Source organism: Odontesthes bonariensis, chromosome 16, assembly GCF_027942865.1.
Source record: "Odontesthes bonariensis isolate fOdoBon6 chromosome 16, fOdoBon6.hap1, whole genome shotgun sequence".
NCBI classification, from domain to species: domain Eukaryota; kingdom Metazoa; phylum Chordata; class Actinopteri; order Atheriniformes; family Atherinopsidae; genus Odontesthes; species Odontesthes bonariensis.
Window position 1 is genome coordinate 7,535,053 of NC_134521.1, and position 13,430 is coordinate 7,548,482.

At 38.4% G+C, this 13,430-nt stretch overlaps 1 protein-coding gene across 1 annotated transcript in view; it reads right to left on the reverse strand.

The window, feature by feature from the left end:
* Positions 1-5,344: 5,344 nt before the first annotated feature.
* Positions 5,345-13,430, reverse strand: part of mtnr1bb (melatonin receptor 1Bb) — a 33,081-nt gene continuing 24,995 nt past the window's right edge. The window contains exons 2-4 of the mRNA XM_075487130.1: positions 7,198-7,316; positions 6,738-7,082; positions 5,345-5,887 (exon numbers count right to left, since the gene is read on the reverse strand). Coding sequence (XP_075343245.1) covers positions 5,465-5,887; positions 6,738-7,082; positions 7,198-7,316 — 887 coding nt within the window. The 3' untranslated portion in view covers positions 5,345-5,464. The remainder of the gene's footprint in view (positions 5,888-6,737; positions 7,083-7,197; positions 7,317-13,430) is intronic.

The following is a 13,430-nucleotide window of genomic DNA, read 5'->3' on the forward strand; positions in this document are numbered from 1 at the left end:
AGTAGCTTCATTTGTTGTGAAAAACTTGCTGAACGCTTTGCTGCAGCATCTCACTCAGTGTAAGCGTAATCCAGGCCAGCAATCCAACCCCGGGACATGTTTTCTCTCTACTGACTGTTCCAACAACTCAAATGCCAAGACTGGTCTTAATCATTACCTTATCGGAATGTTGCTAAGCCAAGCTTGAAACTGCAGCAGAGTGGTCAGTGTAGAAAAGGTAAAGCTGTGAGGTTGTGCTTTACTGTTTATGATGGGATAGAACATGTCAATACCACTGAAAAACAGTGAAGAGGAAGCTATTTGGTGACATGGAGAAATGGGCCCAAAGTGAGGATGCAGACAAACTAAATGGAACATAAATGAACATAGAGACACTATTTTACTATAGGGCATGTAGAAAAAAACAAAAAAACAAGGAGGAAAAAGATGATATTTGTTCTTCTCTTTCATCAATTGTGTTTCATGCCAGAGGTCTGCATACAAACCACTGCGCAATAATGCAGAGAATATCTTCAAACGACAGTTGTCCTGAATACATTAAAAGAAGAAGTATGGAGGCAAACCAGCTTTGCTGAATGGGCTGATGACAATTACAAACGATGGCACTTGCCGTCATATTTTCAACTTTGACACTATTGTATTAACCGTAAGGCAGTGTTTTTGAGAAAAAAAAAATGACATTAAGGGAGCAAAGGTGGTGTTTAGATTTTGCCCTGCCACATCATGACAAAGTGTATGTACACATTAACACCTTTTACCTGTACACGTTTCTTTGGTTTAAACTAAAGTCTTTTTTTCCTCCAAGTGCATCTAAAACATTCTCCAGATGTTTAGACATTAGATTCCCATGTACCATAGGAGCATCACTGTTTGCTTTTTTGTTATTCAGCACTCTCATCCTTCCAATGAAGTGCGGACATTACCACTGCTTCACTAGTGGTGACGTGAACCCCCGAAACCTCTTGTTTTGAAAAGTGCTTTGTTACTTCTGATGTTGAGTCCCTCTAAGCCCCATCTTATCAACAATAGACTCAACCTAACTGCTTTCTGCCTTTTTCTGCACCACAAATGTCATCTGCTTCCAAATATTCCAACTCAACTTGCAATGCTTTTACAATTGTCCCGCCCTAAGAAAATTTATTGTGTGATTTTGAGCTCTGTGTCTGTTACAGTACCATTCCTGACCTATGGCTGTGCACATTCTACCCTGTTCAAGAGCACACAAATGTGCAGCAAAAGGAATTTAGATGTTAAAAAAACCAAAACAAGACAAGAACATTTGCATGCACAGCTTGTCTTGTAGGTCTAGGATATTTGATTTGTGCAATTCGAGTTCATCACAGTACACTGTAAAACGAGTGTATTTGCTGTAATGAAACGTTTGTGCCAAATATGCAAGAGTTTGTTTTAGATGCACTTTGCGAATATAATAGCGAGTTAACGGGAAGAGAGGTTAAGCACTATCTAAGAACAAACAGTTGATTGTGTGGGGTAATTGAGTTTCAAATATATAAAAAGCACATTTTGAATACATCTGCAATAACATTATACCACAGTTAAAAAAACACACTGACAATAATTTACAAAATGTCCCTTTAAAATGTCTTCAGACTCCCACATATGGCAGCCCATCAACTGCAAATGTTTAGGACAAGTGTGTATAACAACAAAATGTTCGATAGGCACCCTGAGATGGGAACACAGATATGAGCTCAACAATCCACACTGTTTGAGACGCTCCCCAGTAAAGAGGCAATGGATGTCACTAATTTGACAAATTTAATACAACTAAGTGACCAACTCCCTACACTTTCTGTTTATTTTTCTTTGTTTTTATATCCACAGTGAAAGCATCAAAATGTGTCCCTGCAATTCTTTTTCTTAACAAACAAATGATTTACTTCAGTAATCAACAAAAATAACTTATCTATGAAATTAAAAGCTAAAGTTTTGCATAAGTATTTCAGAATGAAGGTAACGCATACTGTGTACCATATGATGTAGAAGGCAGAGGAGCCCAGTCTGGATTTGGTAAATATATCTATTTTTTTCTGGGGAGTGAATGTATTCAAACTGAGATTGCAATAGATTATCCTGAATTTCTTTTGTTATCATACATCATCGTTTGCATCATTTATAATAAATCAGTGGTGTGCTGTGACAGCTTACTTTACGGTTGTACAAGGGAGATGGAGACTTGACCAAATACACATGTGGACATAATCATTGGTACCCCTTTGTTAATGAAAGAAAAACCCACAATGGTCACTGAAATAACTTGAAACTGACAAAAGTAATAATAAATAAAAATGGACTGAAAATTAACCAATGGAAATCAGACATTGCTTTTGAATTGTGGTTCAACAGAATAATAATAATAATGATAAAAAAACTAATCAAACAGACCTGGACAAAAACTAAGGCACCCTTAACTTAATATTTTGTTGCACAACCTTTTGAGGCAATCGCTGCAATCAAAGGATTTCTGTAACTGTCAATGAGACTTCTGCACCCGTCAGCAGGTATTTTGGCCCCACTCCTCATCAGCAAACTGCTCCAGTTGTCTCAGGTTTGCAAGGTGCCTTCTCCAGATGGCATGCTTCAGCTCTTTCCACAGATGTTCAATAGGATTTAGATCAGGGCTAATAGAAGGCCAGTTCAGAATAGTCCAATATTTAGCTCTTAGCCATTCTTGGGTGTTTTGGGTCATTATCCTGTTGGAAGACCCATGACCTGCGACTGAGACCAGGTTTCCTGACACTAGGCAGCACATTTCTCTCCAGAATGCCTTGATAGTCTTGAGATTTCATTGTACCCTGTACAGATTCAAGACACCCTGTGCCAGATGTAGCAAAGCAGCCCTAGAACATAACCGAGCCTCCTCCATGTTTCACAGTATTCTTTTCTTGGTATGCTTCATGTTTGTGTCTGTGAACAGAGAGCTGATGTGCCGTGCCAAAAATCTCCAGTTTTGTCTCATCTGTCCAAAGGACATTCTCCCAGAAGCTTTGTGGCTTGTCAAATTGTATTGTGGCAAATTCCAGTCTCACTTTTTTATGATTTGCTCCTTGGTCGTCTCCCATGAAGTCCACTTTGGCTCAAACAACGACAAATGGGGCCATCTGACACTGATGTACCTTGACCTTGGAGTTCACCTTTAATTTCGTTGGAGGTTGTTCTGGGCTCTTTGGTTACATCATTCATTTGTCATCATTCATTTTGTCCACAATTTTCCTCCTGCGGCCACATCCAGGGAGGTTTGCTACAGTGCCGTGGACCTTAAACTTCTGAATAATATGTGCAACTGCAGTCACAGCAACATCAAGCTGCTCAAGCTGGTCTTAAAGCCTTTACCTTTAACATGCTTGTCTATAATTTTCTTTCTAATCTCCTGAGACAACTCTCTCCCTCGCTTCCTGTGGTCCATGTTCAGTGTGGTAGACATCATGTCCCCAAACAGCACACTGACTACTTGTCACCCTTTAAATAGGCAGACTGACTGATTACAAGTTTGAAGACTGTGATGTCCCTATGGTCAAATTATTTTCAATCATTTCTAGGGGTACCATCATTTTTGTCCAGTCCTGTTTCATTATTTATTTTTTATTTTTTTTAATGATTCTGTTGAACCACAATTCAAAAGCAATGTCTGATTTTTATTGGTAAATTTTCAGTCAAATTTGATCTATTATTACTTTGGTCAGTTTCAAGTTATTTCAGTGACCATTGTGGATTTAACTTTCATTAACAGAGGGGTACCAACAATTTTGTCCACGTGTGTATAATTTTCAGACACGACTGACTGTTAGACATCTTGGATTGTGACACCTACTTTGTTTGAAATTGCATAGCAAAGTGTTCGTGTGCATAAAGAATCATCCCCATGCAGCTGCACTTGGCTATTTGGTGAAACTGAAAATATTTATTGCATTGTGATTTTGTTAAATTGTTGACATCAGTGTATGGAGATCTGCTGTACTTGTGTGAAGTCTCTCTGACCCGGTCTGTCCTGCTCTGTAGATGTTCTCCTGTGTTGGAGGAAGAACCCTGATCTTCTATGTAAAAAGAACAGCATTGTGAAATACTTAACGTGTTCAAATGTATTCAAACTGCAGAGCTTTCAGAGTTTCATGCAGAGTTTTCCTAAAACTCTCACAATGCTCTAAAAGCAATACAGGGGAAGGTCAAGCTGGTAAAGAGAAAAAGAAAAAAGAAAAAACTCAGTGATTCAAATTTGCTGGAATCCATCATCTTTGGGTGAACAGCAGGGGGAGGATGGGGACTGAACTAAGGATTTGTTAAAATGTTCAACCTGACTCTTCTTCAAGGTTACCAGCTTTGGAGTTATGGAGTTTCAATGTTGCTCTAGAAGGTTAGAAGGTAGAAACTATACATAAACTTGAAGCCTATATACAGTAACGTGTGAATGAGTTTCAATAAAATGATTAACTGTAAAAAATTTCACCTAAATCTTGTACTTGTAACTGTACCAAATTACTGTCCACCTCTGGGGATGTCTCCATCGTGTACTATAAAAGTATAACTAATGAAGTGGTATTGCAGTAAGGTTACATAATGGCCAAGCTGCAGCAGCTGGGAAGTGTTGGTGGTGTCTAGGCTTATGGAAAAGCAGCAATAGTAACCAAGTAGGCATCCTCCACATGCTACATCAAATGCACGTGACTTTTAAAAATTAAAATAGACTTTAAACATTAGCACCTATTACATGGTTTGGTGCTAGTTTTGATTTGATTAATTTCAACCATAAGTAAACTATCATCCTGAATTAATTTACTATGGTTATTACTAAGTTTCTGTTTCTTGTCCTTCTCAGTGCAAGAAGGGCAGACTAGGCAGTATAAAGTGTACATTACTGCAGCATTCAGGTTAGGTGTGTAAATCTGACCATGTTACTGCCACCATGTAAAACTCTGATACTGTAAACCATCGACAGACTCACATCATCTCCTTCTTTACTAATCTACAGCATTCAGGTGAGGCGAGTTGAACTATTTGAGGCTTTTGAAGTTACTAAAGAGAGATGTGTGTTTAGTAGTGGTGGTTACCCAGTTTTGTGAAACGTGTGTAAGAGTCTACAGCAGCAGACATTAAAGGATATCACATTTTAAATGTAATAATAATAATAATGTACCATTCAGATTAATAATAACAACATGAAACTGCAATGCATAGCTCGGTTCTCCCTAGACTTAACACCTCTAAAGGGTTTTCTTTGTTGAGGCAAATCACAATTTTCAAAGAAATTTTTTTTTTTTTAAAGTTTCTTCCAAAAATGTCCAAAAACTCACATATAAATTGTATGATTGCTCATATCCCATCGTAAAGTAGAAAACAAAGCCATGTCTTTCAGTTTCATCTGTTAACTGTTACTCTTTAGCTGCACAACTGCCTGGATATCACATAAAACAGGAATTACCATCTGACAGACTCAATAATCTAACTTTCATTCTTTGTTTACTCTATCTCTGACTGACTCATTGTTGTTGAGTGGCGGAGGCAGCGACTGCTTGCTCCTCATGCTCCTCCCTTCTGTTGCGGCTCTTGATGTTTCCGTCACAAATAGCCGGGTCACCCAGACAGAGGTGACAATGCGTTTGTACTCATTCCTGAAATTCCTGTTAAGTAAACCATAGATGATAGCATTCAGACAGCTATTGAAGTAAGCCATGAAGTAGCTCACCACAAAAAGCCACTCGGGGATGCGGGGACCTACACGGGTTGGATCTATTGCCACCGCTAAGCCTATCAAGTTAAGTGGGGCCCAGCATATAGCAAACAGCACAAATACCACAAACATGGTGATGAAATTCCGCAGGTCACTTGGTCTGAGGCGAGGGCTCTCTTCAGTCTTCACTTTACGCCGCACCTGGACATGGTAGAAGATACATGACAGAAATTAAGACTGTAGATTATGCCTTTAGGTTTTTCTCTCCGCCCATTTCTACAGAAATAGGAAGAAACAGGCACAGAAACACACAAATATCCAGACAAAAATCCTTCTAGGGATGTGGTTAATCCATCTGATTGTTAAATACATCGTCTGAAATTGGCAAAGGCACTAACTTTGCTGATGTTTTGCAGCTTTCAGTGTTTGATTTAGACCTGTGCTTACTAGTAATTACTAAAAGCTGCATTTCAGAAGGGATTTTACTGAGAGGATGTTTTGTTTCTGTCTCCTGGCATTTAAAAGATTAGATTCATCCAGTAATTGGTCTTTTATAAGAGAATAGACTTTCAAAAACTGTAATGACAGTGTTTTCTTATATTAAAGGTGGGGTATGAGATCTTGGAAAAACGGTTCCTGCAAGCTATATTTTTGAAAATACACAACCTTGCCTCTCCCTTCAGCCCACCCCTCGAAACCACGCCTTCAAAACACATTGGGGAGGGGGGCTGACGGTTGATTGGCATGTCAGAATCCAATAGAAGTAACTCTCATCATTACTTCTATTGGTCAGACATTTCCTCTTGCTACACCCTCTACAATGGACTAAAATATAATTTTTTTTCCCAAACATTCTATTTTAGTGGGTGCAATGGGGTCGTGAGGAGGTTTTCAGACAATATGATAAAAAATGCTCCAGAAAACATCTCATACCCCACCTTTAATTAAAGGTCCAATTTGGATTGTGTTCTGTATTAGTTGAAACTGGTGCCATGGTTACTGGTATACAATTCAAAACAAAACCAACCATGTAGATAGTCAGGAGACCTACCTGAATCACAAGAACCCAAATGCGTAGATAACAAAAAGTAACTACTGCAATGGGAACCAGAAAGTGAATCACCACCACGGCCACTGTGTAAGAACTGCTGACATTCTGGGCGAAGGTGCAGGAGTAGACCCGCGGGTCATAGCGCAGAGAACCGACAAAGAAATTCGGGACAATGGCCACAATTGTGAGCACCCAAATTAATGCAACAAACAGAAAAGTGTTGCGATAGCTGTACAGTCTGCTGTAAGAGAATGAATGACAGATATAGCAGTATCTGTTCACCGCGATCCCAGTGATGTTGAAAATGGAACCGATTACACTCAGCCCCATGAGGAAACCACTGACCTGAAACAGAAAGGAAGAGAGTGGAGAGTTTGTGTCAAACTATGTTGGGTGAGTGCTTATATATTGCGGCAATTGTAAAGTGAAGAAAAAAAGCCGGTAAGTGATGTGCTTTTACCATGCATTGTGTGTTTCCCAGTCCCCATCCGTCATGGAAGAGAGCATAGAGGACCAGGGGATAGGGGTAGAAGGCTACCACAAGGTCAGCAAATGCCAAACTCACCACAAATACATTGCCTGGAGAAGGAGACACATAGAGACGAAACGACTTCTCTTAGATATGTTTAGAAAAATCTCTGACCGTCAGATGAATTATTTTTTGTTATGCCAGACACCATAATTATTATGTTCCATTAACACTGATTTTATCCTCTAATGTCCGTAATGACTGTGATGATTTCACCCCTCATCATCTCAAAGTACATCCATTTCCCTGCACATACTCAGTCATTAGCTTTATTGACAGTGAAACACATCTGCATAATTGTACAACACATCATACTTTGTCAGGTACTTAGCCACAGACTTACATTATTGTTTATAGCCTTTGAGAATAATAGCACATAACCCTGGTTGGAACCATTTCTCACTGCTTTTGTCTCACACCGTGCATTGTTCAAACGGAGCAAATGCAAGAGCTGTGCATGGGATGCAATTTTCAGTTCGCCTATCTCAGCATGTCGAGTTTGGTGTGATTGTTCACAGAGAAGGCCACGATTACAAAAGGTTTGTAGCCTCTGCCCGACAGCCAATTGCCTCGCCCCAGACAGAGTTTTATCAGGACAGGCAGAGTCCCTGTTTTGACAGAGGAGAAGGACAAGCGTGTGGACACAGCACTTGGAGCATGCAGGTCCTTTTTCATCTTGCTGCTCCATAGCTTAATCCAAAACATACTCAGTTGGCAAAATCCAGTTGGTGCATCACATCAAATGACACAAAGCTTTGCTTAGTATAAGTATAGTATGAGCTTGATAAAAGCAAATCACTAAGACTGCCCTCATTCTTCCTGATTTGAACCACTTCATCCATGCGTCACTATTAGTTGCTCATCTATCAGCTGCTCTTGGACATCTAATAATTTTTATACAGGTGCGCACAATACCCAAGTGGCACATGCTGGCAACTCGTCCACACGTGTGTCTGTCCTCGTCACTGTGTTTGTTGGGGGAGAATGCAGTACAGCAAAGGACAGGGAGAAGATGGATAACTTGATCAGCAAAAGCAGGCTCCATCACTGGCACACCTCCAGGTTCTTTGGAGGTTATGTTAGAGAAAGGAACACGAATAAAACGGAGAGCTATTCTGAAATATGAAGAACACCCTCTCCAAAGTGTCTGTAGTGGATTGAACAGTTCTTGTATACTGTTCAGGTAATCATGCCCTTCTCGTTAATAGAAACATTAAGTGGGTCCTTTGTGCCTGCTTGGGTTAAGTTTCATAATTGTATGCAGTAGCATTAAGAGGCCTTTTAACGTTACTGTTGTCCATTAGATCTTTTCTATTCCTTACTTACCCAGATCAGCGCTTAAAGATGTGCTTTTTGTTTTACATTTTTGCCCAGAACTGTGTAAAAATGTATGAACCATTTCATGGTTTGCCAGACCCTGAAATATGTGTGAGAGTTACTTCTAAAATATTTATCATATTTTACCCATCAGCATAATAGGTTTATTGTTTTTAATGACTGTAAACATTTTTATTGCACATACATTTGATACATTTGATAGATTATATATATTATCTTACATGTTCCATATTGCAAGATTAAAATAAGAAAAAAATTCAAAACTGCATTATCATGTGATAAAATTACAATTCAAGTAACTTGAAGACAACTGTGTGCATCATACAAATGTATGATTACCTCCCACAGACAAGGTGAGAAGCTGCAGAAACAGTTTTTTTCCCCCACGCAATCTACAACATTGTGATGTTGGACACATTTCACTCAATAACTTCCATGAATGTATACTGTTACCAGGATGGAGGTCCCATGAATCGGCCAGGTTAAATCCAATAGCTCAACTCAACTTTGCATGTAACTGTGCAGAGTAATGCAATTTACAATACAAAACCAGGAGAAGAAACTGTTAGGCTAAGAAAATTACTCAGTTTTCTTTCCTCACAAAATGATATCGTGCCTCTTATTGAGACCACTTGGCAGTATGACGTTATTTGTTGCGTTTGGTCTAAATTCAGATTTTAGTACTTTTGCCAGATAAAGAACAGATGCTTGAACATGAAGAGTTTTACACTAAAGTAACAGACGTATCACAGAGATTGTTACACATTGATATTTACAGGAGAATTCGACTATAAGTGTGGAAATCACTTAACACAATTATCTTTAATAACTCAAAGTTTGGGGTGTGTGTCTGACAGCATACTTTTACCAGCTACATCCCACAATAAATTCTATGTTGACAGCTGCACAAGTGTTTGTTTATGGCAAATGCACCATGGTGACATCAATCATATTTTGATAAGACTTTGTAATCTAATTCTGCTCATTCTTTCCGGTGCATTTGAATATAAATTGGATATATGCGAGAAAGGGGGGATGACATACTGTATCTTTTAAAACCCCTGTGGTCCAAACGTGATGGAGCAAAAATTATCTCTTTGGTCTAGGGAGATTAGTCTTAGTAATGACTTTGTGTGTGGGGGCAAGCATGTCCTACATCAATAATTGAATTAGGCAAAGAAGAAAGACGCATATTAACCACTGAGCTAGAGTTATACACATTTGCACAGAGGTATGCAGTGAAACGATGTAGAGCAAGGAAATAATGTTTTTGCAATAATCTTACCACCGTACTTTATGCAGGACAGAGTTTTGAGACTCAAACTGTACTTTATATACCCAAAACAACTAAATAAAAAATGACTAGGCTTTTCAAATATCTTGCACTTTCTATGCCGCTCATGCATGTCTTAATTTTCTTTAAATTACAAACTATCATGTAGATCAGTCAAACTTGCTTATTATTGTTTTGTTAAAAAATTAACAGGGCGTTCACGTGCAATAGGAGCAACTCAATATGGAACATTGATAATAAACCTTTGTCAGGATTTATGTTCACGTTTTAAATCATTAGATGAAACATTTTATATGGGATTCTTTATGTTCCAAAACTGTCACTCAGCAATCAAGGCCTATTTTGAAAATTTAGCTCTGGACAGAATACAAAGAAAATTAGGTCAACTTTGTCATATTCATCGAGGCAATATGTTAAAATTCTTGTAAAAATGAACATAAAAGGGTTATCCAGCTGTCTTTGTAACCATTTTTTTTTTATAGCCAGAACTGACCCTGATTAAAGCTTTTCTGACAATTATGTACATTATGTCCAATTCATACTTTTCACAGAGGGTGCATTTTGAACAGTTAGAGTTCAGCTGCAGCACTTGTATTTATAAAGTATTCAGTGTATTATCACAGATTTTACAGAACCATTTTTTTCTTTCAGAGAGTTGCACAAATGTGAAATGTGTTACCTAAAAAATCTGCCCCTGCTCAACAGCTCTGCCAAAATGAGAAATAAGAATCACATGAGCTCTTATTTAGTTGTACAGCTGCTATTAGGCTTTTTTGGGTCCAACTTATGTATAAATTCAGAGTTGTCATAGTGTTTGTTTTAAAAAAAGCACTGTTTAATCAAGTGTGTTTCTTGTTTCATTCACTGAGTGTACAGTATGATATGTGATTTTACTATAAAAAATATTTAAAACACGTTACAGGCTTTTAACGAGGCATGCTGCAGAGCTAGAAATAAACAGATTAACAGTTAAATACATAAGTGATAAGTGTTACAGTAGCACACTTGTGTTTTAAGGATCTGCTTTTGTCCGTTAATTTGCAATTTGTCCATTAAGGAAGAAAAGCATTGACACTCTGTGGGATAAGGTGCTGTCGTTTAGCTAAATAATTTCTGTGTAAGCTGTGGCTGCAAGCGTGGCACATTTAGTGAGTCATTTGGGCTGTTGAAAACACACGTACCACGTGACTGTTTTACCTCTCTGCCATTGAAGTTACTAAGAACCTGAACGCCAGAGAAACCAGGTGAAAATTCAGCCTCTACATCAGGGATGTCCAAAGTCGGTCCTCGAGGTCCGCTGTCCTGCAGGTTTTAGATGTTTCCTTGCTTCAACACACCTGATTCAGATGAAATAGATCCCCTCAAAAGATTGTTAAGTTCTGCACAAGCCTGCTAATGATGAAATGATCTGAAACATCTAAAACCTGCAGGACAGGACCAGATGTGGACATCCCTGCTCTACATAATGCTTATGGATGTGGCTGAAAGTTGGAAAGTAATGAAAACAAGTAACAAAGTTAAGAATTTCTCTTTGTGCTTGACGCTAGCTTTTTCAATTATCTCTGACCACACTGGGGACTACATAAGAAGCCAGTTCAAGAAGGCTATAGCCAGCTGCTTTAGTTTTTTTTTTGTGTAGTCAGCTTGATAGGAAGCAGCATACATTTGACAAAGCAGCAAACAAGTGTCTAATATGTGGGAAGTGCACGCTGATGCATGCTGACACACCTGTGAGAATTTTTGAAGCATCTGTTTGCAAAGCCATGGATTGTGATGATGATCACACTTCATAATTATTCATAAATGTGAGTCTAAGCCCAAACATTTTAATCTTGTTTCAGGGTTTAGAGCCATGTTAACTTTAGTTAGATTACACTACAACTTAACTCATCCAGAGCCCCCAAGGAAAGGGTATAATTTGGACAACCAACTGTTCAGAGACCTTAATCTTTTTTCTTTTTTTTTTCTTCAAATTTTCAGATGAAAGCTGCACACAGTAGGAAGCGCTGAGTTTAATCTGCAGTAGCAATTTGCATAGTACAGTAGAAACAGAATTTTTTGCTCTGCTACTTGTTTTTCCTTCTTTTTCTGCCTAATGAATGGACTGGATTTTCCTAAGACTGAAGTTTGGACAGCTTTTCACATGGTTATTCATGTGTTCATAATTGCATATGGAACCATTGACTGAAACTTAATCTTCTTTGACAAAGGAATGCGTGAATGATTACTGTAATGAACAATACTAGAACCAAAAAAATGGCTTTGCGCATTTTCCCTCCATGTCTGTAAGCTATTCCCCAGAGGTAGAGATTGCAATGATTTTCCTCTCATTAGCTTTTTCTCACGTCTTTCCTGTGGGAGGACATGCTAGGCAGATTTGCCTTGTTTGCATTTAAATTTGTTTTTAGGGAAGGAGCACTGGCAAAAAATAGATTGTAAGGTCTAGAGGGAGTGATGTGGAAGGAAAAGTGGTCAGGCATTACAAAAGGTGCATTTTCATGTGCAAATGCTAAAAATGGGAAGCCAGTCTAATTTAAGATGGATAAATAATGCAACTTCCACATGGCGTGATTTGGACTTCCAACAATGCTCCTATTTTATTTTATAATGAAGCTGTCACCTCAAGTCATTTCTTAAATCTGTTAAATGAAAGAACAAGACACAAAGAACAAGACAATTTAAAAATAAAGAGTCACTCAGTCCATAGAGAATAATGTACACAGCTGCCAAAAGGCAAAGGAAAATTAGGAAAATGGCAAAATATAAAAGGAGATTAAAGGTCCCCAAAGAATGGCACTGACAGCAGTGGAGGAAGCAAAAACAGAACACACTGTTGAGACTGAACACAAAATAAGATAATAATATTCCTTTTCTCATGGTGTTATAGACAAACCAATAAACAACCGTGTCAATGGCATGTCTGTCAATGCATTAAGTTGAATATCACAACCTGCTACCCACCCCTTATTAAAAACTTTTTTTGTAGAGGTTGGTTATTGTTTCATCTAAGTGGTGGTCAGGCCATATTGCAAATATGAAAAGAATGTCAGTGGAGTGTCTGGCTGCCACTATGCAATGAAAATGACCTCAGAAGTGCTCTTTATTATCTTCATGGTATATCTAAAGGAGTTCCCAGCGGAACCAAAACACTTGGAAAGTTTGAGACTGTCCTCGCAGTTCCGAATATGTATGCTGTCACTAGATAACAGCTGTCACCTCAGGCACATAAATAGCTAGAGTTTGTGCGGCAAATATAGCCTACAATGCACCCCAATGTGTATTTTATCCATGATTCACCAAGTTTTCTATTCCCAAGTACTTGGCTTGACACACACATTTATTTGACCCTCCAGTAATTTCTGTCTGAAGTCACCCTGGTTTAAGTTTATAGGTATAAACATCCCTGAGGTTACATTTTAATTAAAAATGTGGAAGAATTCATCATATAACAAGTCCTTTGGATTTGACTATCTTAATTCACCTGGAAATTGGCACTGGATTCTAACCAGCTGAGAAACTTCAAACAATGACA